Source organism: Choristoneura fumiferana, chromosome 3 (genome assembly GCF_025370935.1).
Source record: "Choristoneura fumiferana chromosome 3, NRCan_CFum_1, whole genome shotgun sequence".
Taxonomy (NCBI): Eukaryota; Metazoa; Arthropoda; class Insecta; order Lepidoptera; family Tortricidae; genus Choristoneura; species Choristoneura fumiferana.
The window spans coordinates 10,663,046-10,676,978 of NC_133474.1; the positions used below are offsets into that span (position 1 = coordinate 10,663,046).

Below are 13,933 nucleotides of genomic sequence, written 5' to 3' on the forward strand. Positions count from 1 at the left end.
AAAAGATGTGCTATTGAAGTTAACATGATTGTGGTTGAAGTAGGAAACTCATTAACTAATTACTGTTGTAATACAGAATCATGGCTGTCACATTATATAGGGGATATTCGACTCCAGCTCATTACCAAAAGTAACCAAATTAACGTAATTAAATTAATGTACCACATTACAGTAACATAGCTAGTACAAGTCAGGCTAAATAATCGACACCGGTCGCTCTATACATATAATCCTCGGAACGAATTTATTGCAAATAGTCGTCGTGTGAACACAAGCCTTTAAAAGCTTAATTGTGCCTTGCCACCAGAGATGTGCTATGCAGCTATGCTGCGAGGATGTGAAAGCTACGTTACGAAACTATGTGACTGTTTCCACTAATGCTAAGCTATGTAGCCGCTCGAGTAAGATGCGCTATGAAGATGCGCAGCCGCGAGGTGTGCGAGGCGCGAGGACGATGCGCAGTCCCGTAGACGCACGCATCCATGGTAGGCATCTAGAGCACGCAACCACAGCACGGATCTTTCCATATAAAAACCGGCCAAGTGCGCAAATTTACACTTTTCGCAATTTTTCCTTTATCTGTACGTTGCTTCGGACCAAATTTCAAGATTCTGAGTTCACGGGAAGTACCCTGTAGGTTTTGATTCCCTTGCGAGTGTCGATAATTTGCAGCATAGACGGCTGTATCTTTTAATTGGGTTAGCTTAGAAGTTTGATTTTTTTCATAGCTCCAAGGGACAGTAGACCTGAGTATTTGATATAAATTTCAGCTTGATACCTCCACGGGTTCCTGAGAAAAAGGTTCTTGACTTGACAGACAGACTGACAGACAGACGGACAAAAAGTGATCCTATAAGGGTTCCGTTTTTTCCTTTTGAGGTACTGATCCCTAAAACACTCAGTTGAACCCGTTTCTTCAGTACTATACTATGTAAACCAATGAATATGATTGCTGGATATCAAACACATCTATAGCAACGTAGCGTAGCACATATCTGAATTGAAAGGGTTATAAAGCAATTTACGTATGGTACGTTACATAAGTATATACCTACCTATCTCTAGAAACGCAGGGCATTTAAGTACTATCTATATCTACCTATAAGTTCCAAAACGGAACCCTTATAGTTTCGCCATATCTGTCTGTCTGTCTGTCCGTCCTCGGCTTTGCTCAGGGACTATCAATGCTAGAAAGCTGTTATTTTGCACGAATATATATGTAAACTATGCCAACAAAATGGTACAATAAAAATTAAAAAAAAATTTTTTTTTAGATTACCTCCCGTAGACGTAATGTGGGGGTGGAGTATCGCTGAATAGGTCTTTTAAAACCGAACCGAAGCTTGAGGTCCCGGGTTCGATTCCCGTGTCGGGGCAGATATTTGTATGAAAAATACGAATGTTTCTTCTTGGGTCTTGGGTGTTCAATACGTATTTAAGTATGTATCTATCTATATAATTATATCTATCCGTTGCTTAGTACCCATAACACAAGCTTTGCTAAGCTTACTTTGGGACTAGGACAATTGGTGTGAATTGTCCCGTGTTATTTATTATTATTATTATTAAAACCATTAGGGGGTTGCTAAAACGATATTAAGATTCAGTGATTTGTTTGCAAAATATTCAACTTTAAAGTGCAAATTTTCATTAAAATCGAGCGTCCCCCCTCTAAAATCTAAACCGGTGGATGGAAAATTTTGAAAAAATTCAGGATGGTAGTAAGTATATCAAACTTACAAGGAAAACTATAACGGTTAAGTTTTCTTGAGAATTATTAGTAGTTTAAGACTAAATAGCAGCCTAAGGTATAAAATATACCTAAACCAAGGACCATATATACCAGGACCGTATATATGGTCCTTGCCTAAACTTGGAATATTTCGTACAATATACGAAATCCTTAGAAAAATATTAGGTACTTAACTTTTTCGTAATGCGTACGGAACCCTATTTCGGGCGTGTCCGACACGCTCTTGGCCGGTTTTACTTTTGGCTACGGAACCCTAAAAACTTGTGATTCTGTAAACAGGTTTTTTATTGACAACTTAGCGCCATAAGTATCACTTCCTGTGATGCAATATTATTATAGCGACGTAAGCACATCTAGAAACAGTTTCTGTTCTCTATGATGTTAAGCACAGTTAAAACTGTGTCACTATAAACTAGTATACTCGATTCGACATACTCTTTTATTCATAACTAATAAGTTGTCTGTGACTCCGTCCGCGTACAATTCGTTTATCGCTAATCCGCGAGAACTATGCCATTTTTAACCGACGAAAAAAAAACGGAGGAGGTTCTCAAGTCGACGCGTGTAATTTTTTTTTTATGTTGGATTGTTGGACCAGGAAAAAAATAATAAACCATTTTTATTTGACGTTAATCTACGTACCAGTTCTAAGTCCATTTCGGGTCTAAAGCTATCTCGGTATCACATTTCATCTAAATCGGTTCAGCGGTTTAAGCGTGAAGAGGTAACAGACAGTCACATTTCGCATTTACAATACTAATAAAAAATAGAATTTCAATGAGTGAAGGTTGGGGTGGTACAAAATGTACCTAAGCCACGTAATGTATTCGTTAATTTTCGATACCAAAGTTCTTTGTTAAGTTATCACCAATTTCATAATGATGAAGCTTGTTGTGGCTCTAATGTTCACCTGACGAAACCTATGCGCGGTGGATGTGGTTTATGTTTATAGTGATCCTTTTATGAATTGAATAGGTATAGTTACTTTTTTTTTTCACTTCTCATGCTCTAAAAGTAGGTCAATATAGCCTTACGAGGCGGGAGTAAAGTGAGTACTTTAGTCCCTAGGGAGTAAAATTAGATAAACTCAATTTTCATGACGAAAATGTTACGTTCTTAGTCTACGTGGTCTTAGTTCTATGCTTTTTCCGCATAGAAGGTGGCGCCATTCTATTCATTCCAGTTTGTCTATGGACCATTTCGACGATGCGATTTTCTCATATCTGTGACTAGTTGGGAAAAAAACTTACCGCGAAAACTTTGAAATTGTTGTAGAGCGTAAATCATAAGCGATTAAAATAAATTGATTATTCTCACAATGTCGTCAAGTGATAGTGAAAATTATGATGTCGGGCAAAGAGCAAAAGACAATTGATAATCTTTTGCCGCCGAAATCTAGAAAGATTTATGAGTTTTATGGACTGGAGGAATAAGAAACGCATTAATTCTTAAGACTATTTTTTCTCGCAATCGAAGTGAAAAATAGAGTTTTCACCTCGAGACTAAAAGTCAATATAAACCCTCGGATAAATAGACACCCTCGCTAAAGCTCGGGTGGCTAACCACCTCGTGTATATATTTGCTTATTTTAGTCCCTCGATTCAAAATATACTATTATTTCATAAACCATACCTACCCACTTTCATAAGTGTATATTTCGATCAGTTTCCATCTATTGTTTCTTTTAACAGACATCAGACGCTTACCGCCATTAATTAACAGGTAAATCAATACCAAGTTCATAAAATATTAGCTGCTACTTCGATTCGTTAATACTTAATTGACGATAGGCCTTTCGATAGTGTTAGTAGTACCTTGAATACCTTCTTATTGTAAATTACGAAAGCTGTAAAACGGAATTCAAACTGCAATAAGCATATTTAGCATACAATTAACAAAAGCTACATGAAAGTTACAAATTAAGTAAATCATAATAAGCCTTACAGATGCTTTTGTTACCAAGATATCCATTAGGTACTCGAGACAGTGAAAAAACGACAAATTATGGTATGGCAAGTATTTAACAACAACTAAGTAAACGAATTACCACTTTACCCGGTAGTGAATACAGTATGTCGAAAAAAAATAGAAAAGCCGGTGACGAATCATTTTGTTGTTAGGATTTACCAAAAAAATACAACACCATTTTCCCTATGGCTGCAATACCTGCTTGCTATTCCCCAGGGAGTCGTAATCCCCCGTATGAGGAACTAATACGATTTAGTTTGGAGCAAAGTGCTCTTGAATCACTGCCTTTAGCCAAGATATATACAAGCGGGATCGTGAACAAAATTTACTGAGTCCTTTTTATTTTTCAATGTTCACAAGGTCTTTCCCCGCTTCTTCGGCATTGGGATCAGAGGCTGACCGACTAACTGCCTTTATCGTGTAAATATTAAATGTTTTATAAGCACTACGTGCAAAAATGCAATTTATTTCAATAAAGCTCTTATGAATGCTAACTGCTATCGCTTTCCTAGGGCTTTTTAATTAGAATTAGAATAGGTAGGTTGGTAGGTACTGTAGTGGACAGTCGGTCCACTATCCTAATAATGCCCTATTTAAATTAACAACACGTCTTTAGGATCTTTTCATATGTATTTCAAAGCAACTTCCTACGTTGGCAGCTCGGATACAAGTCTTCTGTTTAACACCCATGCGTCCGTTCCATATTATTATTCAAAAATGGAACTATGCTGCCAGCATCGAATCAACGGACACAAGAGGTTAGTACAGTACCAACTGTTTGTTGTAGCTTTGAAATAATAGTACATTACTGCAGAGTCCGTGAAATAGGGGATTTAGAGATACGAAGGCCATCTAGAGATACGAAGCACAATCCCTGTTCGCGGACCAGGCTTGTATAGTACTTTTCTCAAATAAATCCAAGGATATAATACCATGTCACTTGATAATGAACTCATATCGGAAACAATAACACGTTATTTGAATAAAAAATCCACTTGATTTAGGTATAAACCGTATGTATTTGTTTTTTTTTTCTATTCCCGCCAAAATACATTTTATTTGTAAGCTGTTCGGGTTGAGGATACCTTAATAATTAGTTATTTTAATAAATTACAAACAATAAATGTCAATCCTTGTTTATTATTGAATATTACCTGATTTATTCTAATTAAATAATGCTATAAGTTTAGATAGCAGTACAGCTATTAGAAAAGGTGGTAGTTCTCACAATCGGTACCATTCAACAACATATTCAACTGGGAGAATATAATTAAAACCCCCGAACCAAAAAGAGAGCTGTTATAAGTTTGACGCCAATGATTGTTTGTCTGTCTGTAGCTCTCGAACGGATAGACCGATTTGCAGTTGCGGTGTTCTTAGCTTTGTTTCATTGAAATCGCTACAGCCGTCTTTGAGATAGGTATTGAATTTTGAAATGACAATGTCGAGGGTGTTTCAACTTTTCTAGATAAGTAGGTGCGTTTTTTAACAAATTGTTTGGCGTACAAAACAACTTTTCACTTCTCATGCTCTTAAAATGTTACTCTAGTCTCTGCATATCGGGACTAAAGCTCTTTTTTATTCTCTAGGCATTAAAGTATTTTTTTTATTTACGTTGGAAACCCCTAAACAGCTAATTAACACGGTGTTTGTGAATGGAGGATTTTTAGGCGTGGAAATAACCTCAAAATGACAACTGTGAAAAAATATTTAAAAAAATACTATTTAATTTCGTGAAACACAATTAATGATAACGAATATTAATCTATTCAATAATATTAAGAATAATATTAAGGATTAATTCATTTTATTATGCATAATCCAATTAGTTTTAAAAACAGTTTTAAATTTTAAAACTGTTGGCTCAATATGCAAGCTTTTAAAGCGTCACTTCATAAACAATAAAAGAAAAACCACTCCAAAATTTTTTTTTGCTATTTGAATTTTGAACAGATGGCCTGCAGGGCTACTACGAAACTCGAAAATCGAAGTTCTTATCGTACCGTCCCGCCGACGCACATATTATTCAATACGAGAGTAAGAGGGAAAGTACGATACGAACTTCGTTTTTCGAATTTCGTAGTCCATTAGTCTAGCGTACGGTTTAAAAAAGTAATATTGTAATTTTGAACAAAACATTGTTTTTTTTCCTCGCATTCAAAGTGAAAAGTAGAGTGTTTAACGCGAAGTTGGTTGTTAACCATAATGCCACTCAAACTATAGCCACCCTCGCTCTGCTCGGGTGGCTAAGCATCTCATGTCATTATGGCTTGTTTTAGTCCCTTGGTGAACAATCTACTATTATCTTTTAGTGAAACAAGCCGCAATCAGAGGCAAATCTAATTGATGAATATGTGTTAAATAGTAGTGTTGATATAGTTAGAGTTGCAGATGTGGGCAGGTGGTGGTAGACTGGTAGTAGAGTCAGGGTGCAGGGCGGCGGGCGGCGGGCGGCGGGCGGCGGGCGGCGCGGCGGCTGGCGGCGGGCGGCGGTGGGCGGCGGCCGGCGCGGCAGTCGCGCGACGCACGTGCGCGCACCGCCTTCGCGCGCTCTTGTCCGCGCCACCGACCCGACTCGCTCAATATTCCGGGACAATATAATCCACATTAAGTATTAATCTAAGACAATAACTCTGATAATAACATTCTTTCCGACTATTAGTCGCCGTCATAAATCTAAGTCAATTTGTCAACATCCCATTTAAACGATTTTCGGGTCAATAGTACAAATTCTACAAGATTGCTTACATCACCTGAATAGTATCGGCGGGAAATCCATGTATCAGTGGATTTTAAGTTAGCTAATAAAATGAAATCGTATTTTAGATTTATGTTTGAAAAGCTGAAAGAGCTTCTGTTTCAGTGACACATTTATGTTACAAGTTCAGTGCATGTAGGTAATTATTATTGTGTTGTAAGTAATAGTTTTCAATTGATCTGAATACCAAGACACAGATACAAGGTTGTTGCAAACCCGAATACTAAGTAAATTTGAGATGATCTTCTTTTCTGGTAATATAACTCGTGCGGTACGGACGCAGAGAATGATTTATCTTTCATTTTTGGCACACGCACAAACGGTCTGAACTGAAGTCATCATGACCAAAAGTAAGAAAACGGCGTTTGCTTGTAATTCGTAATTTTTTTGAGATAAACTAGAAATTCATGGGAACATTTAGATAGCCTCAATGATTTGGACAAAGTGCCATAATGTGCAAATGTTTATTCAGGCACAAACGGTACACATAATTCTTAAATCCAAACGGTGACAATTACTTACCTAACATAAGCCAGAAAGCTGCGCTACTTACTAATACATTTAATATACCTACAAATAAATGAATTAAACAATACTTAATAAGTTTATGTTATGAGATATATTTTTAAAAGCTTTTATTTAACCAACCTCATCGCTTCTTTTGTCAGAGAGGAATTCTACAAGTCACTTACTTATAGTGGTTGACTTTAAAATTTGGTAAATGCATAACTATGAATTTACCATCCAATTTGTCATCCAATAATATTCGTAACTAACTAGTTACTAATACCTAGTCCTAGCCTAGTTCCTAGTCTTTATTCACTGTCATATTATTGGATGACAGTGAATAAAGACTAGGTAATAATGTTTAATTAATCTTTAATAAATTGTCAATTTTCATCCCCAATAAATGAACTAAAAGAATTTCCTTGCTCACTCGCGACCTTACGATAGCTAAGCTTATGCAAAATAAGTATGCGTGTTCATGCAGTTCCTCCACCTCCACACTGTAAGAACATACACAAATCACACAAACCCATCTATCACCACTACCACACCACACTGACACGTTTCGAACTCAACCAGAGCACATCTTCCGAGATACACAACCGAACACCATGCTAACAGTTGTTAGACGCGTTGAGTTCAAAACGCGTCAGTGTGGTGTGGTGGTGGTGATAGGTCGGTGTGTGTCCTTACAGTGTGGAGGTGGAGGAACTGCATGGACACGCATATTTTGCATAAACTTAGCTATCGTAAGGTCGCGGGTGAGCAAGGAAATTCTTTTAGTTTATTTATTGAGGATGAAAATTGGCAATTTATTAAAGATTAATTAAACATTCAATCTTTGCTAAAGTTATAAATACGAAAGTAAATAACTTTGTCTATCTGTGTTACATCTTTACGTTTAAACCGCTGAAGTGATTTAGATGAAATATGGTATGGAGATGGTTTGAGACCTTGGGAAGGATAAAGGACAGTTTTTGTCTTGGACAGTCGCGGGTAATAACCAGTACCTAATAGGTAAATTGTCTAACTATCTTTCCTTGCGATTCGTTCCGCTCCGCACAGAGACAAAAGTTGTGCTAAACTCAGTTATTTCATCAAAGGCTAAACTGCTGAATTCGGAAGTATTAAGCCTCTTTATTTATATCAGTGAGCTTTTTCTATGAAGTAAGTATGTAGATGAAAGTTATTTTTCAGTTTTCTAGTTTAGTATATTATACATTTATATTAACTAGCTGTTGACCGCAATTTCATAAACGAACAGTTTGTTTATAGCACGCCCATGGAATTATTAAATTTTCCGTGATAAAAAATATCCGATCCTTCTCAGGTTCTCAAACTATCACCATATACCAAATTTAATCACGATTGGTACTTTAAGTGTTAAAGCGTAAAACACAAACAATAATTTATATTCGCATTTTTAATATTAGTTGGAATTTAAATACAAATTTTCATATTTCTGACTTTGAAGTCCTAAAGTTATTTTTCACCTCAGCAGCTCAAACAGGCAGGTTTTGTTATTTAAAATCAGTGAGCAAAAGCGCATTTTGTTCACTCCGTGAGACAAAGTAACTTATTTTTTTTTTAATGCAGGACAGTGCTGGATCCACTCACTGAATTCCAAACATTTGAACTTAACATTGATCTGTCACTTTCACTTCAACATGAAAAAGCGAGAGATAGGATCAAATCGATACTAATTCGATTTTCAAATTCTGCAGGCCTAAAAAAACAAACAATTAAACCTTCGGACACACATATAACCGCAAAATTACAAAACGTCTGTTAGTATAGTACATTACTAAAGGGACTTAGTATTGTACTTAGTGTTCGAAGCTTGTACGGTGCTTTTCTCAAACATAAAACAAAAACTACAAAGATAAATTAGCTAACAAATGGAACATAAATGAATGAATATCCCGCTCATTTTGTCTTTTTTTCTATTTTTTTTGTACGGTGCTTTTCTCTAATATAAAACAAAAAACTACAAAGATAAATTAGCTCACAATACGAACATAAAAGAAAGAATATCCCGCCCAATTTTACTTTTTTCCAAGTTTTTTTTTTTTACTTTTTAACTAAGCAAGAAGCATACACCAACGTAATAATAAATGTTGTGTTTAACTATAATGGTGAAATTAAATAAACGTAATAAATTACATGACAACGAAATATTTCCAAAATGCTACAATTTTCCCACTGTTTTAACGAAGTATGCAGCCTCGTTGTACGAAAGCCGCTGCTCTTGTTTTTTTTTTAATAAAATCGTTCCGTATAGGTACTGCCTATCACTTAAAGTTGGAATAAATATTTGTCAAATTGAATGAACTTGCAAATAATCTACTTATATTTATGTTTCAAAAAATAGAAATCCTACTAAAATTATAAATTAAATTTAAAGGTTTATTTTATAAAAAAATATATATTTATTGTTCAACCTTTTTAATGACCCAAATGATGAGATTTTTTCCCAGTACTAAAAAGTATGATATACCTATTTTACAAGCAGTTCTATATTCAAATTACAATGCATGTTATGAGTATGAGATTTGTATCGTACCTACTGGATACTTTTGATCGTTGTGGCATTCTTAAGTGACTTTTTAAAGATGTAATGGCGACTGTACGAATCATTTTTAAGAAAAGGTATTAAATTGTGATTAAGTACTATATTTGTTTCTTAACAATGGGATATTTTAAAGTTTTTGATATTGTTTATTTTCTAAATATAAGTGGTTTTATTTTAACCTTTAAATTAATGTTCTGCTGCAGAGGTGAAAAGTTGTATGTGTCACACGAGACCAAAGTTTTTTTTATCTTGTGTGTTTGAATCCCTCGCTGAATCTCAGAATTCTAACATAGAATCACTCGCTACGCTCGTGATTCAATTCGTTTTTTGTATTTCTAGATGGCGCCACGGTTGCGTGAGGTTTTTAAGTGTGGCTTTCAAAGTCTGTTATTACGGGCGTGAAAACAAAGTTTAGATTAAAATCATATTTAATACACCTTAAAACCGTACCATAAAAATATCGAGCAACCACAGTGTTGCGTAGTCCCGTTTTGTTCGGAAAAAAGGGAGGACAAAAGTTTCCGAAAGACAAAACTGTCTCAAAACACAGACATTAATTGCCCCGTAACGCATAATTGCCATAATTAATTTCAGGTAATGCAAATTATTCACAATATTATTCGAATTATAAATAAAACCGCTTAGCTCACCCAAAAACTATGAGATTTGACATTTCGGAGACCTCACGCTACACTAGCGCCTCTAGCGGCGAATTCATACGCGATAGCCCTCATTGTACACTGTAGAGTCCTTCGCTTACTCGTTATCCAAAATTAAAACTCGCAGTAAAAATTACTTTGCTCTCTTGTTGCACAAATAACTATTAATTTTAAACCCTTGACGTTTGTTTTTCATTTTTAGCTGACTTAAAGAAAATAAGGTTTTTAGTTCCTGCTATCAAAATCTTTTCTGCATTGATGTGATGAGTCAGAAGCCTTTATTATAATTAACCTATAGTTCTGTGCAAACCTTCACTCCCTTTTTACCCCTTTAGAGGATGCATGTTCAATATTTGCTTCAGTCAATATTTTAATTTTAAACTTCAGTAGTACATTTATGTACCTACTAATTTCCAGCCTTATAAAATTGAAATGGAGCCCCTTGTTCTTATAATTTTGCCAGTTACCTGAGAGGTTGGTTTTGCAAAATTGATGAGACTAAGTTTAATGTTACTTTAATTTCAAACTTACCATGGTTTTCAGATAGAATTTAACCCCAAGGCGGTCCTTTAATTTTTGTTGCGGAAAATAACTCAATTCAATACAATGTTATAAGAAGAGTATGTGATTTTGGGATTCTTATTAATTTAGTGTAGCTTTGTACATACAAATATAGTTATAACGATGCACACTTTACAACCTAAAAGCTATTGTACCTACTTACTATTTTGTTGTGAAATAATGAAATAACTTATTGAAAGTCGTTATTGTACTATAACAAACGGTGGCAATGAGTAAAAATCAGTGAAACAAATAGCTTGTCGTATAAGAGAGGTTAGTTTCACGGTCGCGCTAGTTACGTACGTCGTAACGATTGTCAATATTGAAATTAGTAGGTGTATGTACCGGCCGGCAGCGTCTTCGGACAAAACCAGCGGCTAGTAGACAGTCGAGCTAATGGACGGCCATCGGAACAATGTTTCAGCGTGTAATTTATTCATTACACAGGCGTCCTCGATCAGCCGGCGGTAACGGAAAGTCTCCGCCTGATGATCTCTGACGCACCGAACCTAGCAACATTACAGTTTATTGACAGTATGCTCGCACGTTAAACTGTATCAGTACGTTTTCCTTGTAAGGTATAATTATTTAAACCAACAAATAAATTATTAGTCATTCCGCTCGAATACCTTATTTGCTGGATAGTTGACAAATTGTATATTAGATTTAAAATTATTTAAAATCAACATATGAAACTATCTTAAGTTATTCTTTAGATTCAACAATTCCAGTTTCATGGCATCTAGCAGCAAAATATAATAAAATAGTTTCATATCAATTCAAAAAATAAAAAAATAGGTAGTGTGCAAAGTGAGTCGGTGTAGAAGAGTGATCATGTCGTGCCTCTCAAGTACCTTAACGTTAACGCAGTGAAGACGATGGAGAAGTCGATGCAGGCGCGGGCGTTGAACAAATTCTCGTGCTGGGTTTGCCTGGTCCCACCATGGGGCTTCGCGGACCTCAAAGAGGAGGAGTTGTACACGACGTACACGCAGCGGCAGCGGCAGCGCGCCGTGCCGCGGCTACTCGCGGCCGGCGTGCTGCTGCAGGCGTACGCGGCGCTGGTGCCCGGCGAGCGCGACCTCGGCTTCGCCTACACCTTCCTCACGCTCGCGCTGCTCGTCAACCTCACGCTCGCCGTCGTCTACGTCTGCATCAGGCCGGCGCGGCTCGCACTCAACCACGTGGCGTGGATCGTCCTCTGGGCTCAGCTCCTCGTGAGCGCGTCGCGGCGACTCGGTGACTCCTATAATGAATTACTCGGCTGGGCGGTCGTGCTACAATATTTTACGCTAGCCGCGTTACCATTCCATTACCTACTATTGATACTCTACAGCGCGATCTCATTCACTGCTTATTTGTTGATACAATACTACAACGCTGTGATCTCTGAGAGTCGGCTTCCTGAAGACTTCAGCTTTCAGGTAAGCGATACACTAGGTCTGGTACATGATTGTTTTTTATTTATTTATTTGTTTGGGGTTATTTTGTACAAAATAGTAAAATGTTTTGCAGCAAATAGCGAACGGATTGCTGTTGTTTGGGGCCACATTGCTGGGAGGAACCGCGTACGGCGTGGGCGAATGGCAACAACGATGCTCTTTCAAAGTAACAAAAAGAAGTTTACGTGATAAACTTACTATTGAACAGCAGAGCAAAGAACAGGTAATTTTTATTTAAGTCTGCATTTTCCAGAGTTCAATGTGAAGCGGATAGAAATGGAACAAAACAATCAATTTGCAGGAGCGGTTATTACTCTCGGTGCTTCCGGAACATGTCGCTGTTCAGATGCGAAAAGATCTCGGCCTTATTGACACACAATTCAAAAAGATTTATATGTCCCGCCATGAAAATGTGAGGTAGGAATACGACAAATATATTTTGGAGTTCACATCTTGGCGTGAAATTAATCTTAATATTTGTTTTTGTTTACATGACACGTTTAGTATCCTGTATGCAGACATCGTGGGTTTCACAGCTATTTCATCCACATATTCGGCTCAAGACCTCGTCGCTATTCTAAACGAATTGTTTGCTCGTTTCGATCGCCTAGCGGAGGTAAAAATATGTAACATTTAGAAATACACGTGTTTAACTATTGTGCTAGTGTAACCGTACATTCATTGGAGAACATTTTCAGAAATATCACCAGCTTCGAATTAAAATCCTTGGTGATTGCTACTATTGCATTAGCGGAGCGCCAGTGGAGCGACCAGACCACGCCGTCCTTTGTGTACATATGGGATTATCTATGGTGAAAGCTATAAAGTGAGCACTTTTGCAGACATTAAGTATAAATGAACATTTTTAAAAAGTAAGTGCTTGAACAGCTGGGCAACTGATACATATTTTCTAATGTTTTATGTGTAACGTCCATCAGGTATGTGCAGCAGACAACGAATTCGCCAGTAGACATGCGCGTGGGCATCCACACAGGCGCCGTTCTGGCCGGCGTGCTGGGCCAGCGCCAGTGGCAGTTCGACGTATACTCGCGGGACGTCGAGCTCGCCAACAAGATGGAAAGCAGTGGCATGGCTGGGTAAGCAACACCGAGAAACACAAGTTAACACCAAAACTCCCACAGTTTTCCGGGGTCTACAAATAGTCCTGAAATTATGTAACTAACCTTTGGTGTGAAAGGTTATGTAATTATGCTGTTGGGAAAACTCCGGAAGCTCTGCCACTGAACTAGAGCTTAAAGTCCTACCCGGACTACCCGGTGGCGAGCTACGAGTCCAATTCACACGTGACCTGGCGTTTTAGTTTACATATGTAAGCATTTCTAAATAGTAGGAACAGAATTATCATTGTAAGTACTTGACTTAAATGCTTACGAATGGTAGCGATTGTAAATATAATAGAACTAGCGACCCACCCTGGCTTCGAACAGGCGCAACTTTCAAGAAAAAATTGGTGAAATGGTAAAGAAAGCCTAGCTTACACCTTTCTTTTAAACAAGACTACATTCGTGTGAAACCGGGCCGCGTCGCTAGTACAATCGAGATGAGAATACTATTGGAAAGTACCATTAGCACAGCAGTACACTGAATAAATATAATCATAAAGTTAATCTATGATATGTTTATAGTTGGAGTGCAGGCACCTCTACCTATAGATAATAGATTCACAAATTAGCTTAATCATAATCAGTCACT

General features: G+C 37.1%; 1 protein-coding gene across 1 annotated transcript in view; it reads left to right on the forward strand.

Annotated features, from left to right (window-relative positions):
• The first annotated feature begins 6,240 nt into the window (after positions 1-6,240).
• Ac3 (Adenylate cyclase 3) overlaps positions 6,241-13,933 on the forward strand; it is a 38,956-nt gene continuing 31,263 nt past the window's right edge. Inside the window, exons 1-7 of the mRNA XM_074084963.1 lie at positions 6,241-6,332; positions 11,495-12,202; positions 12,294-12,443; positions 12,522-12,637; positions 12,725-12,836; positions 12,919-13,046; positions 13,159-13,317. Coding sequence (XP_073941064.1) covers positions 11,657-12,202; positions 12,294-12,443; positions 12,522-12,637; positions 12,725-12,836; positions 12,919-13,046; positions 13,159-13,317 — 1,211 coding nt within the window. The 5' untranslated portion in view covers positions 6,241-6,332; positions 11,495-11,656. The remainder of the gene's footprint in view (positions 6,333-11,494; positions 12,203-12,293; positions 12,444-12,521; positions 12,638-12,724; positions 12,837-12,918; positions 13,047-13,158; positions 13,318-13,933) is intronic.